A 21,083-nucleotide genomic window follows, 5' to 3' on the forward strand; every position below is an offset into this window, starting at 1 on the left:
CCAGTACTGATGGGAAATGCAAGGGCAGGGAAAGCTGTCTGTAATTGAGACACCACAGTGGGGACAGGGTCACTGACATCTCAAATTAAATGAGGGCAAATGGCTGCTTAACCTGATACAATTACAGGATGTCTGAGTTTAAATACTCATGATTCAGACAACTTGTTCCCAGCCTTGCTAGTTACAGGTTGACTCTGATGGTGAACTGTGATGTGCTGCTTGCAGCCTGTTGGAAGACTTCAACTGCAGGACTGCAGTCTGCTGTGTGTAGTTGGACTTCATTGCTCCATCCTCCTGCAATTAACAGGTCACAGCTGTGATTGATAGAAGATGTTGACACATGGATCTGCTGGATCTTCCTGTGATGAAAGGGTCAAACCAGCTGACTGCATGCTGTTATCCTCTGTGGTTGGGGAAGGGGGGAGGGGGGGGGGGAGGCACCTGAATGACACCTCCCAGGCTGTACATGTACCACACTCTTGGCTGTACACTGTGTGCTGTGGGTGCCCTGGGCTCTTGCCTTCAATTACCACCATTCGTAGCATGTCATGTGTACAGGTCTAACCAAATACACATCTTCAAGAGTGCTAAGGCCTATTGTATCCTCAGAGGTGCACCCATGGGCCATGTTCCTGACCCCTGCTACTGCATTCCATGTTGCCTCACTTTCAGGTAGCAGGGTGCCTGAGCTACTGCAAGCCACATGAGCTGCTAGAGCACTATGGCTACTATATCCCACCAACACCTGAACAAGCAGTCTGGACCATTTCCTGCATACCAGAGAAAAGAATATTCATTGTAGCAATCATGTCAATGAAATGTTATTACAGACAATGAAGTTCCACTGACAGCTTCAGGCATAAGACTGTATCAGTCCATGGAGCTCAACCTCCTGCACTTGTAATGTCAATGCCTCACCTCACCAAGCTTGATGCACAATCACCACCTAATCTGAGGTATGACCATTACAACTGGTGTTCACAAGTGCACTTCTTTAAAACCTGTCACCATCAGAACTAACATCCAGAAGTGGTGTTCATAACACCCAACATCATCACAACTGGTCATCACACCAACATCACTGTGATTAGCATCCTTTGTCTTTCTGTCTGTACTTCAGCATGAAGGATGATGAATGAAAGTAGTTTTGTTGTCCTGCAGCTGAACTTTTTGCTCCACTGTATAATGTGTTGTCCATGGTAGATCACAGAGACACTGATTTCAAACAGAATTTAACTTCAGTGCAGCTTTGTGAGTGTCCTGAGCTGTCAAAGTTCAGACAGCAACTGTCATGAAACATATCTGACATCTGTTGGGTGTGCACTTTGTAATTTTTCTGGGCACAAGCTGGCCTGCACCAAGGCTATGTCAGTCAGATGTTTTACTTGCTGACTTTGGAGCCATTTCACATGGGAATGTAAGGAATGTAGATGGGATATGATACACAGTAAGAATTAGAGTCTCCACTTTTGTATTGTGTACCTTATAATTGGAACCTGGTGTTTGCTTCCCTTTTACTGCATACTTATTGGTTATGCAGCAGTAGCATACACCAGTATAATGGAACATATAGTTAGACTACAAGCTGGCTGAGAAGAAAAGTACTGCAGGCAGGCAGATACCATGACAATTTCAAGCAATTTAAATTACACAGAGTGTACCCCTTCCTACAATACATCCTGTACAGCAAATTTAGTAAGACTTTCTTCTGGCAAGGTAATGGAATACATAACTGTATTTACAAGTGACAATTTAGCTTCAGCCAAGATGGGGAGTTGGTCTGACAAAACATGTCTTCTTATGGCCAATTTATGATTGATTTGGGAAGCTAAAGCATATGTCATCTACCATGAGACCATCTGAGGTGCATAAACATTTGAACAGTTGGTTGAGGGTTTACAGCAGAGGTATCAAAAACAGAACAAAACTTACTTCTTTTAAGAAAAATAAGACACATCAAGTCAGAAGCATGACGAGTGAGTTCAGTCATTGTCAGAAGGCTCCAAAGACTCAATGTTCAGATGTATGAGCTGATGCAAGATGAAGAAGTTAATATGGTGTTATGCCAAGAAGCTGAAAATATGGCTCTCAATGTGATCTGCATGACATTACTATTGAAATGTCATGTGGGGTTATAATGAAGAATCCTTCAGATTTGGCCATGGGTATCAGAGTAACCACACATGTAGGTGATATATATGTAGTGAGCAAGGGTCATGGTGACCATCGGGTGTTTGTTTCGAAAATATAAAGTGCCACATGTGTGGGTGTGATGGGCATCCCCAGAAACAGTATCATCCGCTAAAGTGCTACAAATGTGGACAAGCAGGTCACAAAGCATGGGAGTGCAGGGCTAAGAAATGAGAGAAACAGTCTTGTGAGAAGCTATCATTAAACATAATCAGGAATGCTTCAGCTGTTGGAAGAGGTTTCAGCAATATGTGATACTGCACAGTTAGATACAGGGGCACACATATTGGTTGTCAAACTAGATCTCTTGGCTAGGAAGAGACTGGGAGCTACTCATTATAGATAATGTGGAATAGATACAATGATATAGAGATATAGATTCATTGAGGGGGGGGGGGGGGGGGGGCATAGCACAAGTTTAATATAGGGGCTAAGACTTTTTCTGTGCATATGAAAGTGCTGCCACAAGTACGTCAAGGTATTCTGTGACTCTTGGTCTTGATTTCCTTACTCAACATCACATCAAAATCAATCATTAACAGCATATAGGTGAACTTAGAGGAACTTTGTTTTTGCTGTGTGTCAGTGCTGCAAGCAATGTAGTATTTCAAGGTACACCAATCATCAAGGTGTTGCAGACTACATTGCATACACCTACGCTGAAGATTGGTTCTCATGGTAATGTGACATCAGGCATAGGGAAATTAGTTTGATTAACTGTGGATACAGACTTACTGCAGGAAATGTTATGCTTGGCTGAACCACTGGAGAATAATGAGCATTTGAATGCAATGCATCATTTTTACCCAGAAACATACTGCATGTAAGAAATGTAAATGGGAAATGTATATGGTTCTCATTAGCCTGGAAAATTTTGATATAGATGATGCAAATCTACCAAAGGGCATAATGATGGCCACATTGGATATTTTGGAGGAAGAGTGTGGTATTGTCCAGAGATCATAGTGTCACACCAAAGTTGGCAATGCAAACTGATGCCACAAACATTAGTGAGGTATCACTGCAATCCACGACATATGGTAAATGCTCCAGAAGACCATGCCTCCCTCTCAGCAACAGCAGTGCCCCCATGCTGAGGTCAATATAGTGTCAAGCATGCCAGAGATCTCCCTCAGTTTGCGACCCAAGTTTCAGCAGTCAACATCATCTAGTGGGACATTGTTTGTCAAAGTCTCAGTGGAACATGTACTTAGATTACATTGTACCTTAAGAGAACAGTTTGTTATTGTATGCATCAAGTGATGATTTCATAGTAAATAACAGTTGTAAATATTGTATGCTTTCCTGTGGCAAAGGACTGTCTCAAGTTACGTGAATCTTTTTATTCATTTGTATAACAAAGTGAGCAAATATTTCATGTTATAGTTACAATGATCCATCTCCTATAGCAATTAAATGACCTACTGCTATTGCCAGATGATTGAAGTTTTGTTTGGTCACAATAAAAAGGATATAGGTAGGTCATATGCCAACCACAACCACAAGCATACCATCAGTAAAATGGACATGCCGTGTGGCTAGGGCCTCCCATCAGGTAGACCATTTGTCTGGTACAAGTCTTTCGAGTTGACGCCACTTCAGTGACTTGCATATCGATGGGGATAAAATGATGATGATAAGGACAACACAACACCCAGTCCCTGAGTGGAAAAACTCTCTGACCCAGCCGGAAACTGAACCTGGACTGTTATACCATCAGTGATTCTGCAGTACAAAGTAAGGTGAGTCATCTGAAGTGCAGTGACCAGCAGTTAATGGGAGGACTATTGCTACAGTTAAGAATTTTTTAAATGCACAGGGTCCATTAACTGCAACTCCTATTACCCAACATTGCATACCAAAAGAGAGTAGTGCTCCCATGTATATGTAGCCAAATTGTGTGCTGCAGTGCTTACAACTGCTCATGGAAGGATTTATCAACCAACAACTGGCAAAACATATCACAGAAGCCAATGATAGTCCATCGGGAGCACATGTCATCCTGGTCCAAAGAAAGTCAATGGATGCCAGCAAGACTTTATTTATTTTTTTATTTTTTTGCATCTAAAGATATTTGATTGATTGAACTATCACCAATGCCAATCCAATACTAAAGATCACAGGGATGCCTAAAAATGTAACTGGATGAAAGTAATTCACTACAACAGATTAGTGTAGCAAGTACCACCATATGGAGGTAGGACATGAAGAGAGACCTAAAACACGTTCTTCAGTATTGTTGTGGTATTTTCAATATTGCCTGATACCATTCACGCTTAAAAATGTACCAGCCACATTTCAGACATTGCTAGAAGAGGTTTTGCATGGCTGAAACCTTGGTAGTGCATAGTGTATCTCAATAACATTATAGTATTTTTGGAGGATGGGGATGAACATATGAAACAGATGGAAGAATTATACCACAGACTGAGAGCAGTACATCATAACTAATTATTGACAAATGTAATTTAGCCCAGACTCAGATCAAGTACCGGGGCTATGTCATCAGAGAGAAGGGCACATGATCTGATCCCCATTTAGTATCAACAGTTTCTGAATTTACAACTCTACAAACAGCAAAGTACTTACAGTTTTCTTCTGGGCCTTCTTCATTATTATTACCAAAAATTTGTAAAATGCACTGCACAAATTGGTCAATTGTTAAATCATTTGTTAAGGACAGGGATTAAACTCCAGTGGTTGACAAAGTATGAGTGTACCATTCAAGTGTTAAAGAAATCATTACCCAAAGACCCAGTACTGGTGTTTCCAGATTTTGACAAGGAGTTTATGCTTTCTTGCAATGCTAGCAATACTGCTCTCAGTTGTGTTTTGACTCAGGATATTGATGGGAAAGAGCATCCTGTGGCGTACACTTCTCAGCAGTTAAACTGAGTGGAATGCAATTGCTTTATGACAGAGAAGGGAGTGTTAGCAGTGATCTATAGGATACATACTTTACATGTTACTTACACAGGCAGAAATTCAAAGTAGTGACAGATTATACTTCCCTAGAGTGGTTATTGGGCTTGAAGGATCCATCTAGCAGATTAAACATGTGAGCCCTTAAGCTGAGTGGGATGGACTACAGAGTTGTTCACAAATCTGGAAGAAAACATATGAACACAGACACTTTGAGCACGAAGTTGCAGTATTGCAAATGTTTGTAAAAAGTGTGAATGACTGGCAGACAGAACAGACAGCTGAGTGGACTATCAGTAATTTTGGTTGCACCCATATTTCACAACACACAAAAGTTTATAATAAAGCGCAATGAAATGTGGACCATGTGTAGTTGTTCCATTGTCACTAAGGAATCAAATGCTACAGCAAGAACATGACTACGTTTTGTCAAGTCATGAGGTCTGAAGGGTGACAGATAGGAAAGTAGTTGAAAACTATAGGTGAAGTATGAAGAAAAATGATGGGGATCAGTACCTGTGGTATTGCATACCATGCACACAGTGGGTGGATCTCAGCCATAAAAAGAGGTCTTGATATTTTGGGTCCATCAAACAAAGCTCCAGCTGGTAATAAATACATATTAACAAGCAGTGACCTTTATATGAAGTTACATCTATGACGGCAATTTCCAGTCAGCAAGCTGCTACAGTTGCTATGGAGTAAGTGAATAATCGGATTTTTAAATTTGAGATGGCATAAACCTGAGTAACTGGCCAGAGTATTAGCTTATTATTTAATTTGGTGAAGCACCTATGCCTTATACTACATGTCTACAGATTACAGAGAAGTCCATTTCTTCCACAAGCAAATGGACATATGGAAAATGTTCACTGAACAATATTGGGAAAAAAAAGACAGCTCCCTTTGATGTACTTAAGCTGAAATTAGGATCTGACATTGAGTCAGTAAACAAATTTGTAAAATGAATACATGAGGTGTTGACAGAGGTCAATGAGCCAATACAAAATAACTGGAAAGGTGAAAATGTATGGGACAGCAAGCAAGTCAGATTCTACAATCCAGAGTTGGCTGAAGGGTGTTGGTTAGCAATTCATGCACACTAAAAGGTAAGACCAAGAAATTTTTAATGAAATATAATAGTTCATATCACATTATAAAAATGACTTGCCCAGTCAAGGTTAAGATCTAGTTACCTACCCAAACTTTGATTGTACATATTAGTAGAGTAAACCCATTTGATGGTGAGATAGATGCTTTACTGCATATTCTGGTGACAGTACCATAGCAAAGCAATAAAGCAAAGAAGTTCAAGAAGGATTAGGTCAAGCAACTAATTTACAGTGTATTTCTCCATGTTATGTTTTTCTTTGCTGTTGTGTAGTATTACCGGGTGATCAAAAAGTCAGTATAAATTTGAAAACTGAATAAATCACGGAATAATGTAGATAGAGAGGTACAAATTGACACACATGCTTGGAATGACATGGGGTTTTATTAGAACCAGAAAAATACAAAAGTTCAAAAAATGTCCGACAGATGGTGCTTCATCTGATCAGAATAGCAATAATTAGCATAACAAAGTAAGACAAAGCAAAGATGATATTCTTTACAGGAAATACTCAATATGTCCACCATCATTCCTTAACAATAGCTATAGTCAAGGAATAATGTTGTGAACAGCACTGTAAAGCATGTCCGGAGTTATGGTGAGGCACTGGTGTCGGATATTGTCTTTCAGCATTCCTAGAGATGTCAGGCGATCACGATACACTTTTGACTTCAGGTAACCCCAAAGCCAATAATCACATGGACTGAGGTCTGGGGACCTGGGAGGCCAAGCATGATGAAAGTGGTGGCTGAGCACGCGATCAACACCAAACGACGTGCGCAAGAGATCTTTCACTCGTCTAGCAATATGGGGTGGAGCGCCATCCTGCATAAACATTGTATGTTCCAGCAGGTGTTTATCGGCCAGGCTGGGGATGATGTGACTCTGTAACATATCGGTGTACCTCTCACCCATCACGGTAGCAGTTACAAAACCAGAATCATACATTTTCTCGAAGAAAAAAGGCCCGACAACAGTAGATGTCGTAAATCCAACCCATATCGTGAGTTTCTCATCATGCAATGGAGTTTCCACGACATTTCTAGGATTTTTGGTAGCCCAAATTCTGCAGCTGTGGGCATTGACAGAGTCTCGGAGCATGAAATGAGATTCGTTGGTCCATGACACGTTACTCAACCAATTGTCACCTTCCGCCATCTTTTGAAATGCCCACACCGCAAATGCCCTCCACTTCACTAAATTGCCAGGTAACAGTTCATGATGCCGATGGATTTTGTACAGGTAGCATTGGAGGGTACGCCTAAGTGCAAACAAACAGTAGTGTATGGAATGCCGGTGCGATGTGCGGCTGCACGAGCGCTGATTTCCCCATGCATGGACGAATCCGCTACAGTCTCCATTTCTTCCAGAACTGTCTCAGCAGCATTACACCTTGTGCTTGGTTGACCATTACGGCATCTATCGTTGAAACAACCCATGGCTTCAAACTTCGAAATCATTCTTGCCACAGCTGCATTTGTCAACGGACCTTTACCCATTCGAATCCCCTTCCTACGGTGATAGGATTGTAATGCTGAACTAACACATTCCCCATTCTGATAATACAGCTTCACTAAAAGCTCCTTTTCAGGTAACGTCAACATGCTGCGACTGCTGGCACATCTGATTCTCTCTCTCATTACAGCTCCTTTTATACATGATTGTCATGCACAGTCACTGATGTTTTGCTGTCCAGCACCATCTGTCGGACATTTTGTGAACTTTGTTTGTTTCTGGTTCTAATAAAACCCCATGTCATTCCAAGCATGTGTGTCAATTTTTACCTCTCTATCTACATTATTCCATGGCTTATTACGTTTTCAAATTTATACTGACTGTTTGATCACCCGGTATATTTGTATTGTATTTTAGGGGTTAATAACATATTATAGTGAGCCACATGTTATTTTTGTTATGTGGACACTCTTTTAGAAGAAGCAAGCGGAACAGATGTGCATTCCTTTCCACTAGGTGGTGCACCAGCAGGAGCACCACAAGGAATAGTTGTATTCATGGCACTAGTACACCTCATAGGAGAAGTTGGAAGTGCAGTCTTGAACCAATCACTCAGCTCTGGAGTCTCACTTTCCAAACAACCAGATGTATTGCTGACTAGTCATCACTGGACACTAGGACTAACTTGTGAGTTTTTGAAAGATTTGCAGACTACAAAGAGATATTAAGGGATTAACACAGGATGGGACAGAAAGAAGCTGTTGTCTCAGAGACTAGCAATGAGTACAAGGAGCTGCAGCTTTTATATGACAAATTAAGAGCACAGATGGTGAAAGTGATGGATTTAGTACTGCAGACAACTACACATAGAAAGAGGGGATGGATTAATGTAGGCGTGACCTCATTAAAAACCTTATTTGGGACAGCAAACCAAGAAAATGTGCAAAAAATTAATACAACAAAAAATCAGGTGCAAGAGACAGTAGAAGGTGTGCAAATCATGGTAGAGTGTCGTATCACTCAACTAACAAACTTGGAATGTAATGGACTGAGCAATACTAGAGTGATAGAGAAGGTAAGTAAATAACTCAAGGAAAGCATATGAAGTACAGTAGCAAGCAGGAAGCTGTACATCACACAGCACATGGGCAGTTAATTTCAGGCTTGATATTCCTGCAATGATTTTTGAAAGGATTACATCAGGCATAAATAGATTTTCTGAAAGTACTTCAGTAAGTAGTCAAATTGGCACAAAGCAATTTAGTGCTACTTTATAGCCTAGGCACCCTCGAGGTCACAACATATAAAGTCAGGTTACTCATGCTGATCTGATTTCCAGTAGTAAATTGAAGCTCTCATTATCAATGCTACACCATTAGTAAGTATCCTATGAAGTGGGAAACCATGAGTTATTTGGTGCAGCGTTGGACTGAAGAAGTATTAACAATTATGGAATGAGGCAATGCGCATACTCTCATGACAACACAGGATTTGCTGGAGTGTAAATGGGGAGTATCGCTATTTGTCCAACTATGATGATAAAAATGGATACCTGTCATGTGAGGTACAGCTGTTCAGAGGTGAACATGATACCACACAGTGTCACAGAGAAGTGCAGGATCTAAACAGCATTTTCAGAAAATAGAAACCCACTCAATTTACTGAGTCTATTCCTTAGAAAATGTAATAATCAACTGTTACAAGGATGGAAAATGGGGGCATGGTACACTACTGGTATGACCATGATTGAACTGTCAACACAAATACTATATGGGCCAGACAAACTCTGAGTATACTACCTACCCAGAATCTAACCTGTCTTAATGCTACCTTGAATTCAGAACTCCTATACTCAAACAATGAGCTAATCATGAGATGTTACACAATAATTCTTTAATGTAAATTTTGTAAATATACACTATGAATATGAAGTTGGTCTCAAAATTCGGGCTAAAGTTTTTGAAAAATGGGGCATTGTTGCACAGAAACCCTCTTCCCAGGTGCAATAATAATTTTTGAAACTATTGGTCAACTCATATGTTAAAAAAAAACCAAGTCCAACTTATAACATGTGACAATCATTTCAAAAGTATGCAAAGAGTACCAATACTGCAAAAGCACAACCATCATCATAACTAATTGTCACACAGTGAGCAGAACCATAGAAAGGAGCACAAATGGTGAATATGAGAGCACCTATAATTTAGTTGTGCAAACTCTACAATTCAGAGAAATAATATGCAACATCCGAGCTCTGCTGATAGAAGGTATTCGAGTACTGATGAGAAATGCAGGGGCAGGGAAAACTGTCTGTCATAGAGACACCATAATGGGGACATGGCCACTGACACCTCAGGTTACATGAGGGCTAATGGATGCTTAACCTGCTACAATGACAGAATATCTGGTTTTAAATAACCCTGTTCCAGACATCTCATCCTCAGTGTGTGCCATTCCATTTTGCATTGCCGATGGAATGACAGTCTTGCTAGATGCAGATTAACTCTGTTGGCAAACCGTGATGTGCTGCTTGCCACCTGTTTGAAGACTTCAGCTATGAGACCGCAACCTGGACTTCATAGCATTACACTGCCACTATCAACAGATCACAGCTGCAAATGACAGAAGATGCAGACCTTCTGGGCCTTCCTCTGGTGAAACGCCAAATCAGCTGACTGATAGCTGCCATTTTGTGTTTGCTGGGAACCTGAGCATCCCAAGCTGTACGTGTACCACCTTCCTGGCTGTACACAGTGTTTGCTGAAGGAGTCCTGGGCTTCTGCCTTCATGACAACTTCCATCTGGAAGATGCTGTGGGTACAGGTCTAAGTGCATTTCCAGCTTTGAGAGCATTGAATTCCATTGTATCCTCAGAGGCATCTCCAGTGGCTGCCTTACTAGCCACTTCTACAGCACCCCATGTTGCCTTGCTGTCAGGCAGTGTGTCTGACCTGCTGCAAGCTACATGAGCTGCTGAAGTTCTGTCTCTGAGCATTCCTTGCCAATGCCTGACTGATCAGCCCCACCTGTTCCCTGCACACTGGAGAAGACAGTACTCATTCTAGTAATCACATTAATAACATTTCATTACAGATAGCAATGTCTCACTGATGTATTCGAGTGTAAGACCTCAGTTCATGGCCTCCAACACTCGTAACACCACTGCCTCACCTGTGCAACCTCAGTGCCCACTTATGTCCTGGCCCAAGGGGTGACTGTTACAGAACTGTACATGTTTCATGAAATAATTCCTAAGCAATTCTTGATATAAGTGTAGATGATAAGGATGGAAATGGTGACATATTAAAGTGTAATGTAGTTTTAGAAATGCAGATGTCCTGATCAAACTGTTGATTGGATACATGTGGATTCATTGCAACAAAACTGAGATAATTAACATTCATAAATTTGTCTGGGTCTGTTCTGTAATGATTGTTTTGCCTTGCATTGAAAATCCCATTTACTATGTATAACTGACAAGAGTGACAAATAGTAAATTTCTCAAATAGATAACTTTTCAAAACTATCAAATGTCCAAAACACCTTTTTAAATGGTGATTCCTATTTTTTGAACTTTTCCTCACACTTTCTGTTGCAATATCTCTAATGCTGTTGGTACTTGATTTGTTACAGCACTAAACATACAAGAAAGAAGTATAAACTTCATATGGAGCAGGTGAATGAAGTTTTTGAAAATTTTTTTACTTTTTTGCACTACATAATTAAAAAATTTACTCTATAATAGTTAAAAAAATGGAGTTCCAAAAGGATTCTAATTTGAAGATTTTGATTGGCAGCTAGCATCTTGAGAGGGAGCAATCTGCCCCCTTGATGCAGCAATGATGAATGGATATCTTTTGCTAAGGTTAAATAAGTGCTGGGCACTGACCTATAAACTGCAGTTCAGCTTAATTACAGGTGAGGTTTGTATAAAATGTGGCTCTTGGCCAAATGAAGTATCATGTGTAGAAAATATAGCATATATTTCTGCTGTTTGATGTTTAGAAGACTTCCACTCTAAACCCCTTACAGACTCTGAAATATTAAAACAGTATCAATTGAGAGACTGATTTTACTTCCTTTGACTTGTTTTTGAGCACTGACTGATCTTAATTTAACAGTGCTTCACAATACTTTTAGCAGTTTGTGTTTTTATAGTGTATTTTTGTATAAATCTACATGGATTGTAACCAAGCTAGGTGGCACAGTGGTTAGCACACTAGGCTTGCATTTGGGGGGTATGACAGTTGAAACCCACCTCCAGCCATCTAATTTAGGTTTTCTGTGATTTCCCTACATCGCTTCAGGCAAATGCCAGGATGGTTCCTTTAAAAGAACATGGCCAACTTCCTTCCCCATCCTTCACTAATCTGATGGGACTGATGTCCTTGCTGTTTGGTCCACTCCCCTGAATCAACCAACAAACCATGGATTGTAGAACTACTATAGACACTAAATCAATGTTGGATGAAAATATTTGGACACAGTATCACATCTGGAAAAGTAAATCTGAAATTTATTGATTGCTTTTAACCATCTTCTTGTGAAGCTACCCTGCCTGAATATTCTGACAGTGATGAGATAAAATATTACTTTAAACCATATGGTAGAATTATTTAAAAATTAGCAACTATATGTGAAGGTTTTGTTCTCTCTGATTACATTCTTCATAGTAGTATAGGCAAAATGATTCCATTGAACTGAATATTATCACTTATGTAGTGGAAGCAGCAGGATTGCCTTAAATGATTTTTCCTTCTCCTTTTTCTAGGCTAAGTCGCCAGTGAATTAAGAGGAATGAGAGATAATCACATTTTGTCACTTCCTTCAGATTAGCTCGGAGATGCAATGCACTGGGCAGCTTCACAATTTTCAGTATTACTACCACACATGAAGAGTAACTGCACATCATAGTATGGTGTAAGTGACACATGCTAATGTAAGTGCTTTGATGAGAGAGGACAAGTGATTGCTTATTTTTCCAAGATCTTAAACCAAGCTCAAGTAAACTATTGCCAAATAGGGAAACAAAAACTTAAAACCAATATTCATCAAATCATTGACTATAAAACTGCTAGCAATATCCATATTCTATGAGTTGATTGTGGAAAGAATGGTCTAGTGGTTATGGGAATAATTACTTGTCTTAGTGTCTATAATAATCTGCATTATAATATGGCAACTGCCAAAAGTACACAAGCTGACACTTTTCCCTTTATGGGCATGGGACCAGTTCCAGGTATTGATAAACAATATATTCAATATTTTAAACTTGACTGTGGTATTGTTTGCCACCTAATGTGAAAGCACACTTTTCTGTGTCCCATGGTTTTCTCCATTTTCACTAGAGTGCTCTACGGTGGTCATCTTTGGCACACTAAATTAAAAAGTGTCACAAAACCAGGTAAGTATGTGTATTTCACATGTTTATTTGCATATACAAGCTGACTTCTTTACACTTCTTTATGTGTGTGTGTTGTGGCTACCTGCTACCATGTGTTCACGTGTTATAGCAGACAACATGTCACCTGGAAAAAACTGCATTACAAGCCATAAGCATCCTAAGATGAGAGTTATCTCTACCATGCACTTATGTACCACAGCACCTGCGTTTTACCTGAAAAACCTGCTACAGTAAGTTCTCCCAGCTCCTGATACTTTCCATGCTGATTCCCAGCTGTCCACACAATGATCACAGTGATTAAATATTTCTTATGTATTCAAGCTATTATTTTATCATAACTTTACTGCTTTGCACAGTGCTATGACACAGGCACACAAACTGTGCAGATGTCAAAGGTCAATCAGTACTGTGTGCCTATTACACAAACTGTATTGCAGGCTTCCCATAACACCCATGAAGAACTGATTGGTATAGGAATAACATGATATTTTGGGGCATGAATGACTCAGCACCACCTCATCATGACCTTTCTGATGGTGGAGTATGCACTTAATGGAGTCTGTTAAGATAAAGCAAGTGCAGTGTGATCTGACCCCTTTTGTGAACATGGTTACTTGCTGTGGCAACACGTATGTGGCTATTAGAGATGAAGTCTGAATGTTGTTAGAGTAGTTTCAACTGACTGTGCATTGTTAATGTTCCAATAAAGTAACTGTTCAAATCCAGACATTCTTCAATGACCCATTTCTATGGTTTACTGTTCCCTTTTACCCTGCTTATCGATAATGCTACTGTATCTGTATGTTACACTCAGTGAGGAACAAATTTCCACAGTGTCACCATGTGTGTGAGATAAATTTACTTTGAAAATTTAGATTCTTGCATTTTCCATTTCTCTATTGTCTCTCACTGATTTTATTGAAAACTGTGCATGTAATGTGAAATACTGTGTATGTCCTTACAATGAGTGTCATAAAAAATAAAATTGTTTTAAATTATAAATTGTAAACAACATTAGTGTCTCTCTCAGTTATACCACTAATTTCAATGTATATGTACATGAAGAAAGGTAGAGTCTTATATCTTTTGGAAGTTTACAAGTGTCATGTATAAGATATTTTGTGATAAATCAAAGACTTTATTACACTTGTCAGATCTTCAGATTTTGAATGCTATGTCTCATTTAGTAAATCTCTTCTTCCTATTTCCAGCATAAATGCTTGCATAATTCCTAGAATATTTAAAATCCTTGCATCCTTTGGCCAATTTGTTCTGAGAAAGACATTAAAAACTTAGAATTATGATGTAAACATAGCAGTTATGAACTTAAATACTGTGGCATAACAGTGCACTCAGCACATATGATGACTGTCATGGTATGTTACATTTACTGTGTCCCTTCAGTAGCACTATACATTTTTGACATTTGTCATAGATATCTGCTATCTTCTTGTTTGTTACACATCTCCTGACTTAGCCATAAAAAGTCTGAGAGATAAATTTCGAAGAAGGCTTAGGGAACCAACAGGTTTTATTCCAGGTCTTTTTCTTGTTATAACACAAAATCAGTTCCTTAGGTGTATATCACTTGAGTTTCTGAAGTGAGCTTTCAATATAACAGGTTCATAAATCACAAGAGAATCAATGAGCTTTTGAAATTAAGTTATTTCTCTACAATTCCAAAACACATTGAACCAGATGCACTGCAACCCTGCTGTGAATACTCTTACCAGGACAGGAATGAGTTAGTTGCTATTACCTTTGTCAGCATATGGAAATCAAAAGCTGCCACAAATGAGTGTGCTGGGTGTGCTACTGAGAGGTTCATATCTGACACAGCAAAAGTATTTCAACTACTATCTTCCCCATTCATAACTTCTCCCCTTCAGTTAATACAGGACCTATTCCCACTTGTTCAACCTGTCAGTGAGTGGTGTGTCAGTTATAATTCAAAGGGTCTTGTACAGGGTGATAGGGATCAGGGAGAACTCAGAGTACTATAGCAATCCCTCCAACCAACATGTTGAAGGTATAGTCTCCCACTGACACTGAAACTGAGCCAGCATGACACACATCTCCTGCTGAGATGCCTGCTATGTTCCATGTCAGGTGCAACCAAGTGCCAAAAGATAAGGACTCTATTCTTCATTAACAGTTATAACATTAGGTGGATAATGGTAGCCCTTAGTGAGTTTGTAGCAAGGGATGAGAAGGATTACCCTCTGAACTCAGGGTGTATGCCTAGAGACCTCATTCAAAGTCATGAAGAGGCCCTTCCAGCACCCATTGAGGAAACACAGTGAACAAAGCTGCAGTTAGAGGTAAATATTGTCACAAATGCATTTCATTAGAGCTCCCTCATCATACTTGTATCATTACTGTGACTGAAAAAGAAAGGTTAAAAAGACCGGCCTTGCTCATGGAAATTAAAAGATTCTCACAATCTGCAGAATTACCTATAGAAATAACACTGATCACCTGTTTCTGAGTCAAGAGGGAGGCTCAAAACAGAGATTTTAAACATTATATGACAAGTTAGGCTCCAACTTTCAACATTTGTTCTTTAGGGTCTCCATCACTGGATCATGGATGCATTGCATATTGCAGGCTTCTTCCTAAGTAGGTGAATGTATGTGGGGTGCACTCAAGGGCATTTTTAATGTCAGTCAGCTCTCAATCTAGATTAGTTAATGATGGTTGTAGGAGACCCTGGTTAGTGTATAACCCCAAAAGTTTCTCCTGTAGATAAACTAGTAAAATAATGGTGATCAACTCTTGAAATGTTCATAACAAAGTGCTATAGTTCAAAGCTTTGCTAAAAAGTAGTGGAGTTGATATATACTAGGTACAGGAAACTGTAAAAATCACAAAATTTCAAGCAGTGAGCTATCTGAGCTAAGTTTCTACATCTATATCCCACAAATTAAAATCATTTTGATCAACTGTTGAAGGATTCACAACAAAGTTCCATAGTTCCAAGCATTGCAGAACTATAGTGGCGTTGATATAAACTGGGTACAGGAACTTGTCAAAATCACAAGATTTCAAGCAGTGAGATATTTGAGGTAAATTTTTACATATATGTAATCCACCTTATTGATTGTGACAGAGGGTGCTTTGAACACCACTGTCACTTCCCCCATTTGCTGTTTTATTCACTAATGGTTTGTGGAATGAATGACTGTTGATAAACCTCCAGGTAACCTGAATCTCTCTAATTTTATGTTACTGGTCTTTTCTAAACATGTATCTAGAAAGAAACAATATATTCATTGATATTTATACAAAAGACCCTTCAGAATTTTAACAGTAAACCACAATGTGATGCAGAATGACAGTCTTGCAGTGCCTACCATTGAAACTGACTGAACATATCCACAGTGATTTCATAGTTATTAAATGAAGATGTACTGAATTGCACAGCTCTTCTTTGAATCTTCTCTATGTGAGTTATCAATCCTGTCTGGTGATGAGGGTGAGAAATATTCAAATATTGGTCAAACAAAGGTTTTGAAAGGTACCTCCTTTATCAGTAGGCTGCACTTCCTGGTGATCCTCCCAATGACTCTGAGTCTGTCATCCACAGAACCTGTGATTACTTTCACTTGTAGTCATCACATTTTAAATCAATCTGTACACATTCCTGGATATTGTATGGATGTGACTGCTTCCAGTGATTGTTCTGCAATCATGTAATCGTACAATAATAGGTCTTTTTCTCTACTTATCCGTGACAGATAACATTTGTTTATTCTGAGGCTCAACTGCTAATCCCTGAACCAAATGTTGATCCTCTGGAGGTCCTTCTGCATTTTGTTACAAGTTTTTAGTCTCGCAGATTCTGTGTGTACAACAGCATGATCCAGAAAAAGGTTTAACTGGATGGAAAAAGACAGGCTGAAGAGAAACTGAGATAGTGTATTCATTACAGAAGACAAGAAATTCAAATACATTGAAATATCAATTGAAGTTGCATTCAAGATTGCTTTCAATGGATTTAGTACAAAGGGTGAGCATAAACTCATAACTTAGTCCTCCATCAATCACCAGATTCACCCCAATATGTGACTGCAAACCTTAATCAGCTCACTAGTACATATGTTCCCCAGTTATATGGTCATGATTGGAGGGGACACCAATCATCCAAAAATCAACTGGAATAGCAACACTTTTGTAAATAGTAATTGACCTCAACCAAGAACTTCAAGTCACTGTAATGGACTGATTGACATCTCATGTGGCCAAATTTTATGCCAAGAGAATTCACCGATCTGTTAAAGAGATATGACAAAGACTTAAATCTGAATGGTGATTAAGTGTAGAAGTAATAAAAGATGTAGTTTAAATGTTTCAAATATATTTGTTTGTATTACTCTAGCATTTATTTATAGCTTAATATACTGTAAGTTATTTTCTCACACACCATTTTTTATATTAATTAGTTTGGATTTAATTAGATATATCATTTCTTTTAAACTAGCTTATCCAAATATTTGGATTTATAACTAATTGACAGCTAACAATATTCCCACAAAATGGGTTATTTTGATATTGACACCGATGTAAATACAGCAACATGAATAACAATAAACGGCATTTATGATGTAATTGCAAAACTAGTCCATGTTTTAAAACAACTATATTCCTACTTCTATTTCTATTATTGTTTTTAAATTACATCTTACCCTTTCTAACAGTGAAAGTGTTGCTTTCAGTGCCCCCTCTGGTCTTCCAAAAGGGAAACAATACCTAGAATATGAAATGAAAATGGCATTACAGGTATTTTGTACGCAATACCAAGTCTTCTCTAAGACAAGAAATTATATTATTTTATTTTCGTCTTTTACAAAGGATCTGGCAGTCTCTTGAATGCAGAATAACTTACAAGATGTTCATTTCTATTTAAAAACAAGACAACAGAATGAGTTAACTCTGAGGAACTTTATGATATTATTGTGCTAATATTAATTATATTATAACATAATACATTGATTTTATGAGATTCTTCAATAGAGTACAAAGAGATTCCAAAGAGGAAGATTTTTTTATTTCATTGGAAGATTGTTTATTTCACTCTTACACTATAATATAGCCAAAAGACATTATATAATTATACTTTAGAATGTTATTCAGTAGATGTTTAAATATGTATCTCACTGTTCTCTGTAGTACTGTTTAACTCCTGAATTTTTTGAATAGAGTTTTTATGGACTTAGCATTATTATCACATTTTCCACATCTTCTGAGAAAAGGGAAATATTGGTCATCAGTAAGGATGTTAGTGATTAATGTATTAATGATTAATCAGTTGGAGAAGTCTCTGAAGAATGGTCTGTAACTATTGCTATTATAAATAATTAAGGAGTAAGGGAGACCACCCAACATACAGCAGAAACATTGAATACTCAACAAATACACTAACAAGAATGAAAACTTTCTAGCTTTCTGACAAACCATTTAATGAGTTGGAGAACACACACACACACACACACACACTTTTACAGTTCGGCAAGTGGTATTGGGTAAGGGCTTGTGCTGGCTCAGATGGAAAACAAGGAAAGTGTAGTAGGAAGAAGGAGGAGGGGTTGGGGAGGAGTAGTTGGCACCTCAGACGGAGGCAGGCAGTGCGCAAGATAGGAATGTGGCAGTGGGTGGCAGCAAATTAACAGGACAAGATGCAACATGGGTATCTGAGCCTCTGAGATTGAGTGGCACATAACGACGTTATTGTCGTTTGGAAGGGGGTTACAGGTCAGATGATGGGGAGATTACTGTGTGGATGGTGTGAGTGGAGTGGGCTAGTGGGGTAGGAGAATTGTGGAAGCAAAGGAGGTGTTGCAAGCATAACTTCCCCCCTTGCAGTTCTCAAAAACTGGTGACAGATGGAATCAATGAGAGGGCACGAGTTGTGAAGCAGCCACTGCCGTCAAGCACATTGTGCTCAGCAGGGCCTTCTGCCAATGATGGTCAACTCTGTTCCTAGCCACAGTTTGATGGTGGACATTTTTTCTGATGGACAGCATGTTGGTGGTCATACGCACATAAAATGCTGTGCAGAAATTGCAGCAGAGCTTGGTATACAACACTGATGCTTTCATAGGTGACCCTGCCTCTAATGAGACAGGATGAGCCTGTGGGAGAAATGAAGTAGGATGTGCTCAGCTGGAGATGCAGGGATATGTCCTTGTGGCATGAGGTTGGGAGTGGGCATGAGAGTGGCATAGGAATGGCCTAGGATGTCATGTAGGTTTTTCAGTGGGGGCATAGTAACCAGCTGCAATGTCCTCCCATTGAAATGCTCTCTGCTCTTGCCAATCAACAACTCCAACTAACTGTCCACAGCCAATTGTCTCATATCAAAGACACAATCACTTCTTTCATTGAACCTCAACCATCCCTACTACATTAAAAACTGGATTTCTACTAACAATGGTTGATTACACCTCCTTACACACCAAACCCCTTATGCTCGTGGCCTTGCTGCTGTTGAACCTAACCTCTGCCACTTCCCTTCTGACTCCAAACCCATGACCTCATTCATTATACACCTCACCTATTATATGAGGACAAGATATGCACAAAATTCCAATGCACAGTAATGGACACCAGTGTGGCAACCTACTGTGACACCATGTTTATGAGCCCTCTAGGGGAAGCCTTCCTAGCCAGGTTCACTAACAATATCGTCATAGAATGAATGGTCACTATTAAACTGTGGCATAGAACAGAACTGACAGTCCTGTGGCAGAACATGTCACTAAGCATTACATACTTGATTTCATTGGTTTCTTCACAAATGACGTTGTTTGGATCTCTCCCCCTAGCACTGTCTTTTCTGAACTACAGAAATGGGAGTTATCCTTGCAACACATCCTTCACTCGTGTAATACTCCTGGCCTCAATATCTACTCAGCCACTGCACCCACACCCTCCACCCAGCAATCTTCTCCTCCTCTGTCCTGCCACCTATTCTCAGTCTGCATTTTCACCTCCTTATCATTGTGCATGGCCCAATCTCAACAGCTCCAGTGCACATGTGTTACATTCCTATTCCGTACACCTGCTGCCACCTGCTCATCCTGCTGAACTCCAAACTTGCCACTGTGTTTTCAGCCAGCATGATGCAGATGCACAGGTGTGTGTGTGTGTGTGTGTGTGTGTGTGTGTGTGTGTGTGTGTGTGTGTGTGTGTGGGCGCGCGCGCACGTGTAGGTGTGGGCGTGTTCACACATGCGCTCGAGCGCGTGTGTGCGTGCATGTGCACGCGTGCATGTGTACATATTACCCAGTTTGTTAAATGATTTTGACAAAAGCTAGCAAGTTCTCAGTCTTTTTGTGTATCTTTTTATTACTGAATGGTTCTACTACACAATGGATGGTTTTATTAACTCCTGAATTATTTAAAGTCTCCCAGAACATTCCTCGACTAATATTTTTGTAACATCCTTGTGTGATATAAGACAATGAAGTGAATTCTGCAAATTACAAGTTTATCATAACTCCTCAATCACTGATGGAGATTCACTTTTTCATGCAAAATTTTAATAATCTGTTATCAATGCTTTCATCATTTACAATGCATAAGTTATAGCTGCTGAACTCTTATATGCATTTTAAACAATAGGTTTCTTACTTAAACCAAAGAGAGAAAAAGTATATTGTAAAATAGAAGAAATGGTACAGAGATGAAGTCTAATAACATTCTTATGTTGGAAATGATGAACTGCAAAGTGAAGAATATGCAGTTTTCTACAGTGGTGCTCCATTGGCTAGAATCTGCAAGAGAAGACTGACAAGATACATACGAGAACAGCACCATATATAATGCCCCTCATGGTCACAAAGATCTGCAAATATTATAAAAATGGAATATCAAACTCTGTGTACACATTCCATAGCTGAAAATCAAAGGTAAATCTCAGAATAAGTGTGAGCAGTTCATCTAACAGAAAATGGATATTGACACATATTTAAATGCACTTAAATGCACTTCAGGAAATTT

General features: G+C 39.2%; 1 protein-coding gene across 1 annotated transcript in view; it reads right to left on the reverse strand.

The window, feature by feature from the left end:
* The window catches only part of LOC124722506 (calcium-dependent secretion activator-like), a 798,081-nt gene that overhangs the window by 357,590 nt on the left and 419,408 nt on the right, over positions 1-21,083 (reverse strand). The window contains exon 12 of the mRNA XM_047247660.1: positions 17,768-17,831. Within this exon, the coding sequence (XP_047103616.1) occupies positions 17,768-17,831 (64 nt within the window). The remainder of the gene's footprint in view (positions 1-17,767; positions 17,832-21,083) is intronic.

Source organism: Schistocerca piceifrons, chromosome X, assembly GCF_021461385.2.
Source record: "Schistocerca piceifrons isolate TAMUIC-IGC-003096 chromosome X, iqSchPice1.1, whole genome shotgun sequence".
Classification (NCBI taxonomy): Eukaryota; Metazoa; Arthropoda; class Insecta; order Orthoptera; family Acrididae; genus Schistocerca; species Schistocerca piceifrons.